Source organism: Bos indicus x Bos taurus, chromosome 20 (assembly GCF_003369695.1).
Source record: "Bos indicus x Bos taurus breed Angus x Brahman F1 hybrid chromosome 20, Bos_hybrid_MaternalHap_v2.0, whole genome shotgun sequence".
NCBI lineage: Eukaryota > Metazoa > Chordata > Mammalia > Artiodactyla > Bovidae > Bos > Bos indicus x Bos taurus.
The window spans coordinates 41,896,608-41,915,550 of record NC_040095.1 but is presented as its reverse complement, the minus strand read 5'-3'; the positions used below and the strand labels follow the sequence as shown (position 1 = coordinate 41,915,550).

Below are 18,943 nucleotides of genomic sequence, written 5' to 3'. Positions count from 1 at the left end.
AAAACAAAAACACAACCAATAGAGTTGTGCGCCCACTAGTCTAAAACCTGAGCTGAAAAGGAGACAGCTTTTTTAGTTTGGATTTATAGTCAGGGAGGTTCACATAGTAGAGGCTGTTGGAGAACAGGAGGGTTATTTTGAGAATGCTTAGCGAACTGGGTTCTCAGTATATGCTTTTGGTGAGAGAAGAAAACTCTAATATGGGCTGTGTGTATGGAGATTTCATGCCTTAGAATCAACAAGCCTGATGTACACACATGTGAGCACACAAACCATAACACATCACTTGGTTACTGGGCCCCAGCCGCTGCCTTCCAGCGTCAGGGCTCCTCATTCAGTGTTGCGCAGTGATGCTGTCAGTGAGGATGGAAACAGAAATGCTACCAGTTAGAAACACTACCAGTTTTATTTAAGATACGCCCTGACGGGTCTTAAAGCACCAACCGGTGGCCAGCAGAAAGTGAGATCTTTCAGTTCTCGCCAAAACGTAAAGCCGGAACCAAAAGTCAGGGGTGCGGAGAAGGAAGATATAAATCATCCACACTTTTAGAGTCAGTTTATATTTAGAAGGAGAGTTGAAAAGAGGTAAGGTCTTGCTCTTTACTCAAACACGAAAGTCTGAAGAAAGCCAGTTCTTTAAATGACAACCTCCATCCCTGGCCTTTGCTGAACTGTATTTCAGAATAAATCATGCTATTTGCCAATGAGTGAGATCAGGAGGGGATCACAAGGCAAAAAGCTACCAAAATATGGTCGTTCAGAGCAACAGTTGTAGAGGCTGATGCTAGGCTAGGCCCCGCACTGCCAGCTGAAGATCCTGAGATGACCAGCATCCCATGGCTGCCCTCCGAGAGCTGCTCGTCTCCAAGGGAAGCTACACACAGGTGGCCAAGGTGACAGCACAGCCCACAGCGCACGCATGTACTCCTCTCCAACCAGGTCTTCCAAAGGAGGGGACCTGACCCCAGAGCAGCAACATTTCAGAGGCTTGATGATCTGGCTGTTGTATCAGAATCACTAGGTAGTTCTGACACACTGGTACTTAGGCCTCTTTCCAAGAAGCAAGGAATTAGAATTTCAGGACATGTACATTTAAAAAAACTTCAGGTAGGTGGACTCTGATGAATATTAAAGAGTCAGAACTGAAAAGAATGAATCTGCCAGTGGCAGAAGAATGGGTGCTATGGTCTGAATGTTTGAGTTGCCCCAAAATTCAAATGCTGAAATCCTAAAGATGATGGTATCAGGAGGTGATTAAGTCATGAGGGTGGACCCCTCATGAATGGGATCTGCGCCCTTATAAAAGAAGCCCCATACTGATCTCTAGCCCCTTCCACCTTGTGAGGAGGGTACAGTGAGAAGTCTGTGAGCCAGAAGACAGCCCTCACCTGACCATGCTGGCACTCTGACCTCAGACTCTAGATCTCCAGAACTGTGAGCAATAAATTTCCGCTGTTCATAAGCCATCCTGTCTGTGGTACTTTGCTATAGCAGCTGGGATAGACTAAGACAATATGAAAGGGTTTTCTAGGAAGAGGAAACAGCTCATTCAAGAGCAAGGAGCCAGGATACAGAAAGATGATTACTGGGTAGAACTGGAAGAGAAATCTCAGCCTGGTGGGGAGGAGCTGATGCAGGTGAGTGAGGCTGGCTAGCCTCTGGGCGGGGAGAGCTGGCTGACCTCTGGGCAGAGAGTCTGGTAGGGGAGGTAAAGAAGTCTGTCTTTCCTGTAAGGGAAGAGGAATCACAAAGGGTGTCAAAATGGGAGCAGTGGCAAGGTAGTCTTCTGATTTTAGAAAGACTATTTTGGTAGATGGGTTTGGATGGGGTAAGACACAAGGTTTGCAGATCCTGACGCTATAAACTACCATTTTACAAAGAAGAAAAAAATTTAGTAGAAATCTAGAACACCAACATTAAGCACCCAAGTGAGCATGAGATACTTATTAGAATGTTTTGCAAACAGTGCCTTGAGTTAGATGTACTGGATTGGCCAAAAAACGTGTTCAGGTTTTTCTGTAACGGCTTACAGAAAAACACGAATGAACTTTCTGGCCAACCCAATACTTGTAAAAAAGCAAACGACTTGGCGCCAAGCTGCCTAGGTGCAAAGTGTGGCTCTACCACTTCCTCGCTAAGCGATCCTGTGTAAGTTACTAGATCTCTCTGAGGCTCAGCTTCCACTTCCACTGAACGGAGAAAACAGTCCCTACCTCACAGGGATGTATGGAGAAGTACAGTGAATGTGCATACAATCTAAGCACAATGACTGACACATAACAAACACACTGGAACACTAGCTGCTGTTGTTTGGCACTGCCGTTATCAGCTAAGACATGCTCAACTCTGGTTATGGGGAAAAGGTTATAGAAAGTTCTAGGAACTCCTTTGGATTTGTTTTCAATGCAAATATTCTGGATACCTGTTCATTGTCTTCAAAGCTCTCCATTTTACTAACTCTAACCTGTCCTTAACAACTTTTTTTAAAAACACTGCCTTACTCCCACCCACCAAAAAAAAAAAAAAGATAAAATTTAATTTGCAATCACCGGAAAAAAAAACAAGGAAAGCTGTACTAAGGGCTCACTATAAAGCTGAGAGGAAGACTGCTGAGTTCTTGAAGCAATGGCAAGGATCAACAAATTGCAAATTGTGATTTTGAGAATCCAGGGTGCTTAATGTTGGTATATTATCTCAACACAGCAGTCTTTCCAAATTCAAATTTTACTAGGAAAAAGGTTTACTGGTTTAAAATAAGCAAAGAAACACTCTGGCACTCTTCCTTCAACTTCTACTCACTCTTGATTCGAAAGAGAAAAACCACAGCTGTGGGACATGAGCTACCGAAGAGGGCCCCCTAGTGTAAACAGGAGAGTCTGACTAATTATCCTGAAGACTTTAATGTAAGAGCATGGGATGAAAGACAAATGTATTATTAAAAACGACAGTGATGTGCCTCACGGGTCTCTCATACCAAGAGTGGTGGCCAGATGGCCTCCATTTCCCATGAGAACCGAATAAAAGGTAGGCAAGTGCTAGCAGCCAGAGTGCAGGTCAGGGCCGCACAGCCAGTTTACAACAGTGACGGACAAGTTCTCAAATAGGAGCTGCGGAATCTGCCCTCTCAGAGATCTGTCAGCTCACACACCTGTTCACCTGATTCATGCCTCGTGCTGTCTGGAGGCAGCAGGGAAGGATTAGATCAAGGCTTCCCAAAGTTTATCTGTAACCCTCGCTTTCTCATTGTCCCAGTCATTCCTCTGTTTTGTTTTGTTTTTCTTCTTTTTCTCTCTTTAATCTTTTGGCCACGTCACAAGGCACAGGGGAGAATCTTAGTTCCCCGACCAGGGATCGAACCTACGCTGCCCTGCACTGGAAGCATGGAGTCCTAACCACTGGACCACCAGGGAAGTCCCCTCCAAATCATTCCTCTAAAAATAAAAATTTCAAGATACAAATGAACTTACCTACAAAACAGAAAACAACTCACAGACTTAGAGAACGAACTTATGAGTGCTGGGGAGCAGGATGGGAGAAGAAATAGGGAGTTTGGGAGGGACAGGTACACACTGCTGTATTTAAAATGGGTAACCGATGGACCTACTGTAAGACCGACTGTACAGCACAGGGAATTCTGCTCAATGTTACGTGGCAGCCTGGATGGGAGGGAGTTTGGGCGAAAATGGATACGCGTATATGTATGCCTGAGTCCCCTCAGTGTTCACCTGAAATTACCACAACGCTGTTAATCAGCTATACCCCAATACAAAATAAAAAGTTAAAAAAAAAAACTTAAAAATAAATAAATAAAAACAAAAATTTCTGCAAGTTCACCTTGCTTGTGGATACCAACACTGGGCACAGGGCACACTGTAGGCATGAGACTGACAAGTATCTTTAGCTCCGTAGTTTGCAGTAAAGGCTAAGACAGAAGAAGGAAATAGACACAAAAACTCAAATGCAAATGTTAAAAAGTTGCAAGTGTGACAAGAAAGGCATTCTTGTCTGAGTAAGTGCTCTTTGAGACCTCCTCACTATTTACCCCCTCACTATTTACCCTGACTCTACTGAGTAGGTTCTACCCTCAAAAGCCAAAAGTTCTATGAAATAGAACCTCCTTCCTCTACATCCCCATTTGAACTCTCATCCCTAGACAAATGCATAAGCCTGACATTCCTTCCCAAACAGGCCTGCTTGAACATCCAACTTACAGAACACTCTGTTTTCCTCCATCAGCATTCAAAACTTGAAAACTGCAATTTCATTTGTTCAACTGTCCTTAGTCTCTATGAAACAAGCGTGCAAGGGAATAGCTCCGGGCTAACTAACGCCTCCCTGCAGTTGTGTGCTCTTTAATCACAATAATGATTTTTAGCCATCCTTTCCCTGCCTCCCACCCAGCCAAATGCAACTGCAATAAGCAATCCTTCACAAATTTTAAATTACTTTTAACCCTTAGACATTCATAAATTAAGTTTTCGGCTTCTTTCCTTACACATAAAACATGCTATTTCTCTCCAATGCCACTTCCACTTCCCTTTCTATATGAGTTATCCATCCACAAAACTCTCATTCTTCTACTTATCAAATATGAATTGAGAGCTCACATATGCCAGACACTGCCGGGCATACAGTGATAAATAAAAATATGCTCTCACATAACTTTCAGGCTTGTGGGACAGGCAAACTCAAAAAATAAGTGTCAAGAAGGAGAAGAACATGGAGATTTGACTAGAAGGTTCCCCTTGCATGCAGCAGTCACGCCGGAACTGACATCTCAGGCAGAGGAGGAGCTAGCAGGCAGCTGAGAGGAGGGGCTTGAAGTAGAATGGTCTCCAGGTAGAACAAACCCCACGGCAAGAGGGGGCATAGAGGAATGCGAAGCAGGCCAGGTGAAAAGGTGCAGAGTGAAAGACAGAAATGTGACATGAGGTCAGGCAGGTGGACAGGCTTGTTCTTTAGTCACTCTCCAAAGAGCAAATGAAGAGCGTTAGAGTGGACTATGGTGATCATTCACTCAGCCTATTTGCCGAGCACAGACACGCCAGGACTGTTCAAACATCCAGGGAACCAGGGATGAAGAAGAGAGACAAAATACCTACCCTCATGGAGTTAACACCCTCATGAGAGAGCACAGACGGTAAACAAGTAAAATATATAGTCTGTACTAAGGAGGAGAAGGAAGGAGAAAATGGGAGGTGAGATTCTAGACAGGAGGAGGAGGGGAGCTAGGGATGAGGATGGGATTTTCCAGGTGAGAGTCCTGGAGTGGATTGCCATTTCCTTCTCCAGGGGATCTTCCCAACCTAGGAATCAAACCCGGGTCTCCCGCATTGCAGGCAGACGCTTTACCGTCTGAGCCACCAGGGAAGCCCACTATTCAAGCAGAGTGAATGAAAGAAGGCCTCACTAGTGATGACATGTTAACAGAGAAGAGGGATATGGCCATAGCATGTGCAAAGGCCCCAAGGCAAAGGCCGGCTTAGTGTCCTGCAGGAATCTCACAGAGGCTAAAGTGAAGTGTCTAGGAGAAAAGTTAGAGATGGTAGCAGGAAGGCCGGTCATACAGGGTCTTGTAGGTAACAATGCTATCTTTTACCCTTGAGATGAGGTATATTCAAAAAGTTTTGCACAGAGGGGATTGTAATCTGACGTTTCTTTAAAACCAACCCCTCGAGATGATGTGCTGAACACAGACAGAGGGGTGGGGAAAGATGTACCAGTTGGGAGGCTATGGTTGTAATTTAAGGTAAAGATAATCATGGTCCAGACCAAGTTGGTTTAACAGTGAAGCTGGTGCAAAGTAGTCATGTTTGAGACAAACTTTTAAGGTAAAATCAACAAGCTATGCTAATGGGTAGGAGGTGTTAGCATGAGACAGAGAAGAGTTAAGGACAACTCCAAGGTTTCAACCTGTGCAACTAGAACAGAATGGTCCTTACTGATATGGAAAACACCAAGGTTTGGGGGTAGAAATCAGTTTTGTTTTGGCCATGATAGGTTTGAGCTGCCTGACAGAAATTGATCTAGAGATCTCTGTGGATCTATATAACCAAGTACATCTACAGATATGTAGACATATGAGTTTGAAGTTAGGGGGACAAGTAAGGGCTCAAGACATGAAACAGGAAGTAATGTATAGGCATACTCAGACTCATGGAGAGGAAGTCAACGGAAAAGAGAAGAGGCCTGAGAATGGGGGCACTCCAATATTGAGAGGTTGGGGAAGTGAAGAGGAACAACCAAAATGGACTAAAGATGAATGGCCACTGTGGACACAATAGATGTATTGTGAAGATGCCACAGGCCGCAGCAGGTAACCTGGCCTGTGTGGAGAAAGAGCTGATTCAGGAAAGTCAGTGTAGGAAGCCATAACCCGTAATGCAGTCCAATAGGCCTGAAACCTGAGACAACATCCCCCATGGGAGAGTACAAAAATGCCCACAGGAATGGCGAGGCCAGCTTTTCCAATAGTAACACACATCTCAGGGAGAAATCTGAACTGGCTGCCTTGCCTACTGCTTTGGATAAGCACAACCCTAAGATTCCTATCCTTTGCAATGTGCAGTAAGTGCCACCGCCTCTAACCGGATCTCTTTGTCAATCATATTCCTATAACTCTGTGTCAGCTGTGCAGAAACTACTGCCATGGTCCAGGTGATGGCAGAAGATCTGGGTGATGAATTGAGGTGGCTACTCCAGCAGTAACATGGTCAAAACTTATGAATAGTCTATGCTGGAGGGAATGGAGGAAGCAAAGATGATTCCCAGGCTGCTGACTTGCCACACTGGATGGGTGATGGTGCCCTTCAATTACTCAAGAAATAACTGGAAGAGGACCCAGATTTCAAGTTCAGCCTTGGATACACGGAGATGATGAGCAGGCAGCTGACACTGAAGCTCAGAAATGAGATGGGATTGAAGAAATCCATTCAGAAGTCTGCCTACAGCAGGAAACTAATGTTATATTTACAAAGAATGCCTATAAGAGTAAGAAGAGGAAATGCCTAGGAGTGAGCTTTCTGCATCCTGGAATATTCACCAGCTCTACAGAATAGGATGAGCCTGCAAAGGAGGCTGAGAGAGTAGCTCATGAGCTGAGAGGAAAACCAGGAATGTAAAGCATCACAGCATTTAAAATACAGATTTTAAAATCTGTATTTCACTTATTTTAGATAATCTTTGTTTTGCCAGCAGATCTGTTGGTCCTGCTGATTTCTACCAAAGTCTTCTGTGAATACAGTTCAAAAAACCCTCCATATCAGAATTTTGTCATCTGTTAACATCTTTCTAATAAGGTATCCCCAAATTCTCTAATTTCAAGGAAGCAAGGCCAATGATGAACATATTTCGGATCAAATTAGTTACGGCACTGAAGTCACTTTGGAAAGAACACAAAACTGAGTCTCCAGCATAGTCGTGCTTTCACCTTTATCCAGACCTGGGCAGGGCTCATGCCTTTCTGAGTCCTGGTTTCAATATCTGTTCAGTGTTGGGGTTGGGACATGTGTGCAGTGCCAAGAAGGGAAGCAATACATCTGTCAATCCATACCCTCCTCCTCCACAAAATTCTGGAGTTCACTATTGATTGGTGGGAATACAGGGGTAAATTGGAGAAGGCAATGGCACCCCATTCCAGTACTCTTGCCTGGAAAATCCCATGGATGGAGGAGCCAGGTAGGCTGCACTCCATGGGGTCGCTAAGAGTTGGACACGACTGAGCGACTTCACTTTCACTCTTCACTTTCATGCATTGGAGAAGGAAATGGCAACCCATTCCAGTTTTCTTGCCTGGAGAATCCCAGGGACGGTGGAGACTGGTGGGCTGCCGTCTATGGGGTCGCACAGAGTCGGACACAACTGAAGCAACTTAGCAGCAGCAGCAGTATAGGGGTAAATGTGTATATTGAAGTCACATATTTTCAGCAGTGGCCTCTATATGCCCATAAAATGAATGACTGCTTCAAGCCATTTGCTTTAATCTGGCCATTTCTCAGACCAACCAGATACTCTGACAGCTATGAAGTCTATTCCCTAATGGCAGATACAGAACCGAGCATTTATTGATTCCTGGATGCAGAGAAAGACACTAGATACTAGTTTATTTCTGGTAAATGCTCATATGTTCTTAAGAATTTAATATTAATTCAAAAGGAATTTCTTGTCAATCCAAAAGCAGTTAATTGTAAGTGGTCATTAAACTGCTAATTTTAAACTAATTTTAAAAGTAAGAGTACTCCTGATTTCCCACAAAATGATACATGGGGCTTAGTAGAAACATAATAAATATTCATTCAATGAATGAATGAAAGGACCATATTTTGTTGGGTTTAGAAATTCTGCTGAAAAATTACATCTAAACATAGTCAAATAATCATATTCTCCCTAAATTCAATATCTGTGTCTCTCACATAAACTATTTCCAGGGTTCAGAGTTGCAAAGATAATATCAAATTCTATTCAAAGCAAAACATGCACAGAACGTGTAGAGATGCAAAGTATGAAAGACTTATTATTTACCTCAAGCATAATGAAGAATGTCTGTACTCACAAGATGTCTTATGGTGTCTATTATTTTCTTTGCCCAGTAAGGTATTTGCTTTCTCAATGCCCAGTCCTAGAGGGACTTCTCAAAGGTTATTCCTTGTGCCGGGAGATCATCATCACTGACTTCTAGGCAGGTTTTGTTCTCCATTCCAGTTTTATTATTGATTGGTTTCACAGAGTAAAAACCGTACGCAGCAAATAAAAAAACTCAATAAAGTTTTATAAAACGAAACAAAAGTGAGAGGAATGGGAACCATTTCACTTTGTTCATAAATCAAACGTTTTCTCTCAACGTCCCTTTCAACTCCACACGGTCCAGCCAAACTAGGCTTCTGATCTTTCATGCTGTGCCCTTGTTTCAGCAGTCCTGATGCACGTAATGTCTTTGCAAAGAAACGTCTTCCCATTAATTCCCAATGGCCAAATCCTACTCATCCTTAAAGGCTCAAACATCATAATAACCATGAAGCCTTCTAGAAACTCCACAGCCAAAAGAAATCTTACTTAACCTAAACAGCACACTTTCCTTGTATAATATTTAACGTAGTTCTCCCTTGTATTTATAGCTACTTATTTATACTTTTTATAGTGTACATGTATCTGTATACACACACACCTTCAACTATACATATATATATAGACACACACACATATACATATGTGTATATATACAGAAAGAGAGAATTTGTAATTGTTAACTTGCATTTTTAATTTCTTCTAGTAGTTTTTAAACTTCTTATGGACAGATTACTACTACTACTACTACTACTAAGTCACTTCAGTCGTGTCCGACTCTGTGCGACCCCATAGACGGCAGCCCACCAGGCTCCCCTGTCCCTGGGATTCTCCAGGCATCAAGTAATATCTGCTCCCCTCATGAAGCCTAACTCAGTGTCTTGCACCAAGTAGGCAATCACTAAATAAAGGAGTATAAAATGAGCTCTCATCATATATTGTTTTTGCATACAGTTTACATAATGAAACAAAACCATATGATACGCTAAAGTCACCAAGAACTAAGTCACCAATTACATAAGTATATATCTGGCTCTTCGAATCTTCACTTTCTATTACACAGCAAACTTGTTGGAGGAAATGGTTTTACACAAACTCACAGTTAAGTGTCCTTCGTGATGATCTGGAAAATGAATGAATAAGTACTCCGTTGCTACCAGCTGCATTATGGAGTCACCAAGGAATTCCATCCTCTGATTGTGGCCTCTGGGGGGAAAAAACATCAATGTAAAGAGATCAATAAGCATTTGTAGATCCAAAAAAATAAAAATAAAAAATTTTAAGATATGATTTTAAAAAGCAATGTGTTCATCTTGCTTAAAGCACAAAACTAAACACAACTCCCCAAAGCCCCTCAACTGAGAAGAGATCTGAGTCAATATAGGTTCAGTTTCAAAGGAGAGTAAAGTGAGTACTACCTAAGGATTAAACAACTGCTGAAAGAAAGACTGGTAAATAGTACCTGGGCAGAAGCTGGGAAGAATCAATAGAAAAATAAAACACAGTTGAATCCTTGAACAACCTGGGGGTTAGGGGCAGCGACCCCCCAGGCAGTCAAAAATCCAGTTTAACTTTACAGTCAGTCCTCTGTACCATGGTTTGCACCTGCAGATTCAACCAAATGACACCATGCAGCACTGTAGCACGTACTTACTGAAAAATATCCACGTGTAAGTGGACCCATGTGGTTCAGACCCACGTGATTTAAGGGTCAACTGTATAGTACAGACAACAACCTTGCACAATCTTTACACAGACAAAATACAGCAAAAAGATCCAAGAATTTTCTATGCTAAATCTTTACCTTTTCATTGAAAAATAGACTCCAGTTTTCAAATCTGAATTCCAGGATAAGGACTAAAAAAATCTATGACAAGATTCTTTGGTTTTTTCAGTGTAAAGACAACTGTGAATATCTAATTTGGGGAAGAAAACCTGATGAGTGTGTGTTAGTTGCTCAGTTGTGTCCTACTCTTTGTGACCCTGTGGACTGTAGCCCGCCAGGTTCCTCTGTCTACAGGATTCTCTAGGCAAGAATACTGGAGTGGACTGTGGGGGAAGAAACCCAAAAACTGAATTAAAAAACATGTAAAAAAAAAAAAACAAAACAGTTTTGGTTATTTTATCAGTTATTTCATTAGGTCATGTTCAAATCACTCACTCACAGCAGGGACTGGAGGGCCAAATTCACGCTATGGCCTGTTTCAGTAAATCAGGTTTAATTGGGACACAGCATGTTCATTCATTTATACTTTTCCTGTGGCTGCTTTTATGTTACTTTTGTGTTACTTATGAATCATCATGACTGTGACCACCTGGCCTATCTCTTCATAGGAAAAATTTTTACTTCCTTCACACTTATAATTTATAAAGAAATAAGATTCATGGCAATGAGACCAAAAATACTGGATTACAGCACATGCCCTGGTCTACACCAGTGTCTGGCTGCTCATCCATCTGAAGATGTGACTTCCCTGGAAATATGTTTGAAAACCCAATTCCTTGAAAGGGCACACAGCAAAAGTTTGGGACTGTGTGTCCAAATAGTCATGTTAGAACTACAAGAGTATTTCTAACTCACAGGGTCAGATGGTTAAATCCCACAGTTCTCAATGTGAATGCTCTTGCCAAAAGTCGAACATGTGTAAAAATTACTCCAATTGCATCTTCAAATTCAGTAAGTTTCTGTAGAACTGGAGAAGTCTCAATAAGTTGTCGATCAGTATTTGGCTCTTGAAGCTACAAGAAGGAACAAATAAATATCACAGGCAGTTTTTAGTTACAAATGTAATTATCAATTCTAAGTGTTTTGTAAACTTCTCATTCCCACAGGCAGAAATTTCTGAAATGCCAATAAAACATGAAAGCTTCTTTCTCATCCCTTAGAATGGCAAACAAACCTAATATTTAAAGAAGGCTCAAATAATATTTTCCAACCTTCTATCAGATTTCAAGGCCAAATACTATACACAGATAGTTCAAAATCCTAAGTATTATACTAGCTCTCCAAGGAAGAGGCAAGCTGAAGAACCACTCTTAGGGAATCTATCTATCTGGTAACTCAGCAGTTCTCAAACTTTCTCAATTATCCCCAATTATCTATCTATCTGGTAACTCAGCAGTTCTCAAACTTTCAGTTCAGTTCAGTCGCTCAGTCGTGTCCGACTCTTTGTGACCCCATGAATTGCAGCACGCCAGGCCTCCCTGTCCATCACCATCTCCCGGAGTTCACTCAAACTCACGTCCATCAAGTCGGTGATGCCATCCAGCGATCTCATCCTCTGCCGTCCCCTTCTCCTCCTGCCCCCAATCCCTCCCAGTATCAGAGTCTTTTCCAATGAGTCCTCTTCGCATGAGGTGGCCAAAGTACTGGAGTTTCAGCTTTAGCATCATTCCTTCCAAAGAACACCCAGGGCTGATCTCCTTTAGGATGGACTCAAACTTTAGCACTCATCAAACTCTTGCAGTACTTGTTAAAAGCAGATGGCAAGGCCCTGCACCCAGAGTTTCTCACTCAGTATGACTGGAATAAGGACTAGGAATCTGCCTTTCTGGTAATTCCCAGGTAACACAGATGCTGCAGGTATGGGGATCAGCTTTTGAGAATCACTGCGTTGAATAACTTGACCGCTGTGTATCTTTCAAGGGGCTAATCTATTTTGGTAAATGATCATCATTAAACTGAATTCAGCTTACACTGGAGATTATTATATTAATACCACTAGGCAGCTGCTCCACGTAACAATGAGCCTTTAACCACTGCTGTTAAGTCTCTTCAGTCGTGTCCGACTCTGTGCGACCCCATAGATGGTAGCCCACCAGGCTCCCCCATCCCTGGGATTCTCCAGGCAAGAACACTAGAGTGGGTTGCCATTTCCTTCTCCAATGCATGAAAGCGAAAAGTGAAAGTGAAGTCGCTCAGTCGTGTCCGACTCTTAGCGACCCCAAGGACTGCAGCCTACCAGGCTCCTCCATCTGTGGGATTTTCCAGGCAAGAGTACTGGAGTACTTTAACCACTAGCAGAGAGCAAGTATAAAACATCTGAAATGAATATTTTAAGGAACTTTGGGCTAGTTCATATTCATAAAATACTTCTAAAATACTTTGAATTAATGTCACTTGTTACTGTGAAGCCTCTCATAAGAGAGTTCAGCCACTAGTGATGATTATTATATATATAATATATATACAAAATGTATATGTGTGAGTATACATTTACATGTATATATTTATATATGTCTCCAAGGTAAAAGGGTAATAAAAGCAAAGAAGAGTGAGAATTTTTGAAACAACTGGGGGAAAGAGTGTCACCATATATAGATCTTTTAAATTCTAAAATCTTGAATAAAGTCATTATACTCTACTAAAATTTTAATTTACAATGTTTTATGCAACTGAAGTCAAATCTCTGAATTTCTAAGATACAAATTAGGTTACAATTTAGCAATGTTAATTTAGTATTTGTTCTACTTTGTAATAAGCCCAGACCTGCTTTCGTATTACTTTCCCTATAATAGCAGGCATGTAGACACACTGGAGACAACACACTCTGTCTTGAGTATCACTATTCTGGGGAAGAGAGGGGACCAAACCACAGCCAGTCAAGTAGCTCTTCCTGCCTTTCGAGCGATGGCAACTCCCAGTGCTTCGCCCACCTCACCCCAGACCACAAAAACACAATGCATGGCCTCGTTTTAGTATTTGTTCCAAAGTTCTCCAGTCTGATACCCCAGCTTAAAGTCATAATGCCACCGAAGGGAATCAAAGGATAAAAGCAGAAGGGGACAAAAGGCAAAGTGAAGCATCGTGAGTACCTGGAGTTACAAAGCTCACTGCAGACAGGAAGGTCACACTTACCTGGAGTGGGTGGAGAGGATAATTGAGCCAGACTTCGCGCAGGTCCTGGAAAATGGAGTGATGCCTTTAATGCTCGAGGGAGTCATTTAACACACTCTAGAGTACTAAATAAAATGCCATTATGTGAAATACTGAACTATTTCAGATGCTGACTCCACTTACTGCAAATTCGATAGTGCTGGCAAATGAATTTTTTAAGTGTTTTCACCACTCCAACTGCCTGTAGTGACTCTAATTAGCCTATTAAGCTGGGGAGGAAAAGAGCCACCCCCGCCCCCAGGAGTCAACAACACCTTTTAAAACTAAGTTACACATTCGCTTAACCTAATACAGTGGATTAAGCTGCTGCTTTAATTATATGTTTTAGTTTACCATTCCCCAGAAATGTTCATCGGCTGTGCCTTTTAGAATTAAAACTCATCTCGAATGGTCCTTTACTTGGGCACTAATTCATTATCATTGAGTAACTTTAACATGGGAGTGGAAAACACCCATATCTAGTTCCTAAACTCTTAGATTTGTGAGACCACACTTTTACTGGGGGTCACTACAAATGTATACTTGAAATAAGAGAATAAAAGCATTAATTTTGTAGAAAATCCTAATATGCTATTTTATCCACTGAGTTAAATCCAGAGGCATTTATAATAGACCTTCCTCAGGATTAAAGTGTTTTTCCTTCAGTTTTAGACTCTAGGGAGCCTCTAACTGAATCTCCTTTCAGGCCTTGACAACTGGTTTTTGAGATAAATGACAAAATTTTTTAAGAAAAAAAAAATTTTTTTTTAATTTTTGAAGAGGAAAAGTATAGTAAAATGTATTATGATGTGATACAGATGATGACAAAGGGAAATAAAAATACCTGATAATTTTGTACATCTTGCATATTAAAATATGTCTAGGTTTTGTTTTTGGTATTTTATTTTTGCAAATTTTTTTTTTAAGTTTAAATATCAAACTGTTCTTTTAAAGCTTTTAAAGAACTTCTCTTAACCAATTCAATAACCTTTCCCTGGAATTCTGTGTAGCATAAATTACACTGAATGTCACTCCCTTCCTGTGACTTTCTCAAGTTCTCTCACTGCTTTTCTCCCCCTGCTATACCTGAAACAGACATGCACTCAACTTCCACCAAGAGCCTGACCTACCCACTACCTGTTCCTCTGGAGTGCCCGCCGCCCCCACTGCTTTAGCTGCTGCCTGTTTAAATCATCTGCTCACCTCTGCTGCAGTTCTGACCTCTCATCCAAGCTACACATCCGTACCTCTAAGCGCCTTAATTGGCGTCTTTTACCTCATATCCAAATGACCAAATCATCACTTTTTACCTTCAACTGGGGATTATGGTGTTAGGAAAAGCTGTAGGCTGAGGAGACAGGCTGCCTGATTCAACCCTGATTCCCTGTTGGCCAGTTTCTTCACCTCCCTTAAGCCAACCTTTCCTCAAGCGGTCGACAAAGATAATCACAGTACCTACTTCAGAGTGTTCTCTGATGCCTCGATGAGCAATGTACTCAAAGCACTGAACCCAGTGCGGCACACAGGAAATGCCAATATTAACAACAAGTACATCAACAATGATGATAAACAAGTATCTCTTCGGACCATCTCCAATCTCCAAAGCAGAAGATTCTCAAGGACTTTGAGATTCATCTTTCTCCTTTCTCCTATGTCTTTTTCACTCAAAAACACTGATTTCTCCTTTGATGTCTGCTGCCACCCATCTTGTTGTAATAGCTTTAAAACCTCACAACTAGCTGGTTTCAATGGCATCCATTTCCCTGACTGCACCCTGCACTGAGATACAGCTCTGCCGCACCCTCGTGTCAGAGAAACAGAACACACCTTGCTGGGTTCCCAGCTCTGCTTTCTGTTAGCCCAGGGACCTTGGAGAAAGCCTCTACCTCCAGTTTGCTCTTCTGGAAAATGTTCATCAACTGTTGGGACATTAGTTCATGCAGCATGTTTTTACTGAACATCTGTTAGGTATCAGCTAAGTAAGACATTGAATAAGACACTAGCTCTGTCCTCAAAGGAGCCTACTGGGGAAGAATAAGGGTTCAGTTCAGTTCAGTCGCTCAGTTGTGTCCGACTCTTTGTGACCCCATGAATTGCAGCATGTCAGGCCTCCCTGTCCATCACCAACTCCTGGAGTTCACTCAAACTCACGTCCATCGAGTCAGTGATGCCATCCAGCCATCTCATCCTCTGTCGTCCCCTTCTCCTCCTGCCCCCAATCCCTCCCAGCATCAGAGTCTTTTCCAGTAAGTCAACTCTTCGCATGAGGTGGCCAAAGTACTGGAGTGTCAGCTTTAGCATCATTCCTTCCAAAGAACACCCAGGGCTGATCTCCTTCAGAATGGACTGGTGGGATCTCCTTGCAGTCCAAGGGACTCTCAAGAGTCTTCTCCAACACCACACTTCAAAAGCATCAATTCTTTGGCACTCAGCCTTCTTCACAGTCCAACTCTCACATCCATACATGACCACAGGGAAAACCATAGCCTTGATTAGACGGACCTTTGTTGGCAAAGTAATGTCTCTGCTTTTAAATATGCTAACAAGGTTGGTCATAACTTTCCTTCCAAGGAGTAAGCGTCTTTTAATTTCATGGCTGCAATCACCATTGTAGTGATTTTGGAGCCCAAAAAAATAAAGTCTGACTCTGTTTCCACTGTTCCTCCATCTATTTGCCATGAAGTGATGGGACCAGATGCCATGATCTTCGTTTTCTGAATATTGAGCTTTAAGCCAACTTTTTCACTCTCCTCTTTCACTTTCATCAAGAGGCTTTTTACCTTCTGCTATAAGGGTGGTGTAAATGAGTACAATTTAATAAACTATAACAAGTTCTATAATGGTGATGTATATGTTCCGAGTGCTGAGAAGACTCTGCCTGGGGTATCAGATCAAGTTTCCAAGAGGAGGGGACTCTTCAGCTAAATTCTGAAGAACATGAGGAATTCCGTACAGCAGAGGGAAATGATCAAAAGCAGGGCATGGTACATACTCAAATAAAAGGTCTCAAAGTGCACACACACAAAAGCGTAGTTCTTAATAAGCAGAACACCGAGAATTTTAGGGCAGCAAAAAACATGACACCATAATAATGGCTATCCGTCATTATATATATACATGTCTGAACCCGCAGCATGTACAAAACCAAGAGTAAACCCTCAGGTAAACTATGGACTTGGGGTGATTATGATGTGTCAGTGTAGATTCATCTATTGTACCAAATGTATCACTCTGGTTGGGGCTGTTGATAGTGGAGCAGGCGGGGCATGTGTGCGTGGAGGGAATATATGGGAAAATTCAGGACCTTCCTCTCAATTTTTCCATAAATCTAAAAAACCTTTTTAATTTAAAAAATTTTAAAAAGTGATTTCTAGAATGGCACAAAGAGGGAGTGGAAAGAAAGGAGACTGAAAAAGTAGGTGGGAGTCAGATTATGGGAACTATGAAATGCTCTGTTGTGTAATACAGGCTTTGGCAGGCAATAAAGAAACCAAAGATTTTAAGCTGCAAAGACCCTAATCGAATCTGTGCATGAAAAAGAAGACAACGCTGCATGAATGATGGACTAGAGCAGTGGGGAACGACAACAGTTTAATTATTTCAGGTGAGAGACGAGGAGGACAAATGTTGAAGCAGCAGGATGGCCGAGACTAGGGGCCGAACTGCCAGGGGTCTGTGACTGAATGAAGACGGGGAGAAAAAGCTTAAGGACAAAAGAAGAGCCTGAGGTTTCTGGTTTACATCATAAACTGAGAGAAGTGTATCTGGGGGCTTAGGTGACAAATTCAAACACTAAACCTGTTGCGATGAGGTGTCTGTGGAACACCCACATGAAGCTGCCTGAAACCAGTCTGAAAAGACACTTTTTCCAGTTTCAGGAGCTCTGAAGAAAGGCCATGGTCAGAGAAACTGGAACCCACATGCAAAGACCAAAGAGGGTGTGCGAGGGGCAGTGGAAGACTAGGAAAGTTTATATAGGGATCGCTGTCTTTCTAAGAGGGTCATTGGATAGCTGAATGGAAACAACAGCTCTGAATGTACCAAGTACATTGGGTCACACAGACCTGAAAACACAGAACTGGCAGAATCTGCCTGGGGCTGAAAGAGTAAAAAGCAGTCCAGGCTGATAAAGAAAGATGACACAGAGAAAGCCAGCTTCCAAATCAACAGGACACCGTGCTTCCTCAAGGTCTTACAGAATCGGGAAAACCGTGGACGACCCGCTCTCAGAGGGGGACCGCTTTCCCACCAGGGCTGCCCTCTGACCTGCTTTGCTTTGCTGTGTCTGAGCCCTGTTCAATTTCACAAAAGAAAAGACACACTAAAACTAAGCTGAATGTCAGCTGTCCCACTGATAAGATAATGTTCAGACTCTGCTTTTTCATTTGGTCATTTATTCAATTCATTCCTTTAACAAATATTTATTAAACACTGCCCCTGCCAGCACTGAACCTGGTACTAGAAATGTAAGATAAGCCTGCTAAGTAGACAAGTGGGAGAGAAGCAGTTTAAAGAGAGAAAAGAATCTAAACAAAACTGAGGCTGTTAAGAACACCAGGTGAAAGCTGCGTATACATCAGGAAGGAACAGAGTGGATGGGGGATAGGGGCAGGAGTAGCTGGAGATGGGACAGGCCGAAGGGAGGAGGGGCTCACAGAGGCAAGACTGGAAGAGGAAATAAGGTAACGAGGTTGCTGAAATCGCCCACGAAAGATAAAAGGCCAGAACAAAGTTATTTTAAGATTTGAGAGAAAGACTTAAAATACATCTGTTACAGTTATAAATCAACATGCAGACTTGTTTATAGGTTGTAAGACAAAATGGGGGACATGGAACACTGGTGGATAATGTTCCCGTCAGGAGGAAATTCACACATATAAAATCATCACCTATCTCTATAAAAACAGGTAAAAGAAAATCAAATCCTCAGATATGAACATCATCCAGGTCCCATTTTTCAAAACCATTGATTCTTTTTTTTTTCAAACTATCCTAAGGAATACAGTAATAACATCTGACAGCCACTTAAGTTGAAGGTTTCACAAAGGCTTAAAACACTGGCTTGCCATGTTCTTTATTGCTCCGTGAGGGCTATTTCATTCAATTAAAATGACATTTCAATTTGGAATACAGAGTTGCCTCTCTCTTTAAATGTTAAATTGACTTGTTTTGGTACAAAAAGAATCTAGTATGCTCTATTACATGCAGGATTAAAAAGGTAGCCCTGGCAATATTAATAGCTTAATACTTTGTAACAACAGAAACTATTTTAGAATCTATCATTTTTTCTTATACTATAATTTGCTTTTAAAAAAAGTACTTTCATACTCTTATTCATAGCTCTATCAAAAACTCCCTATGAGCTGACTTTCTAAAATAAATATACATTTATCTAGTCTACATAATTACATAAAAACAAATCATAAACAGAAAAGTCAAAAGACTATAGCTTCAACTAAGCCTGCATGGGGTAGGTACCCAATGATTATTAAATATAAAATCATA

At 41.8% G+C, this 18,943-nt stretch overlaps 1 protein-coding gene across 5 annotated transcripts in view; it reads right to left on the bottom strand.

Annotated features, from left to right (window-relative positions):
- The window catches only part of DROSHA (drosha ribonuclease III), a 122,811-nt gene that overhangs the window by 10,413 nt on the left and 93,455 nt on the right, over positions 1 to 18,943 (bottom strand). For all 5 annotated transcript variants that reach the window (XM_027519895.1, XM_027519894.1, XM_027519892.1 and 2 more), the window contains 3 exons: positions 13,421 to 13,465; positions 11,144 to 11,301; positions 9,663 to 9,768 (listed from right to left, as the gene is read on the bottom strand). In XM_027519895.1, coding sequence (XP_027375696.1) covers positions 9,663 to 9,768; positions 11,144 to 11,301; positions 13,421 to 13,465 — 309 coding nt within the window. The remainder of the gene's footprint in view (positions 1 to 9,662; positions 9,769 to 11,143; positions 11,302 to 13,420; positions 13,466 to 18,943) is intronic.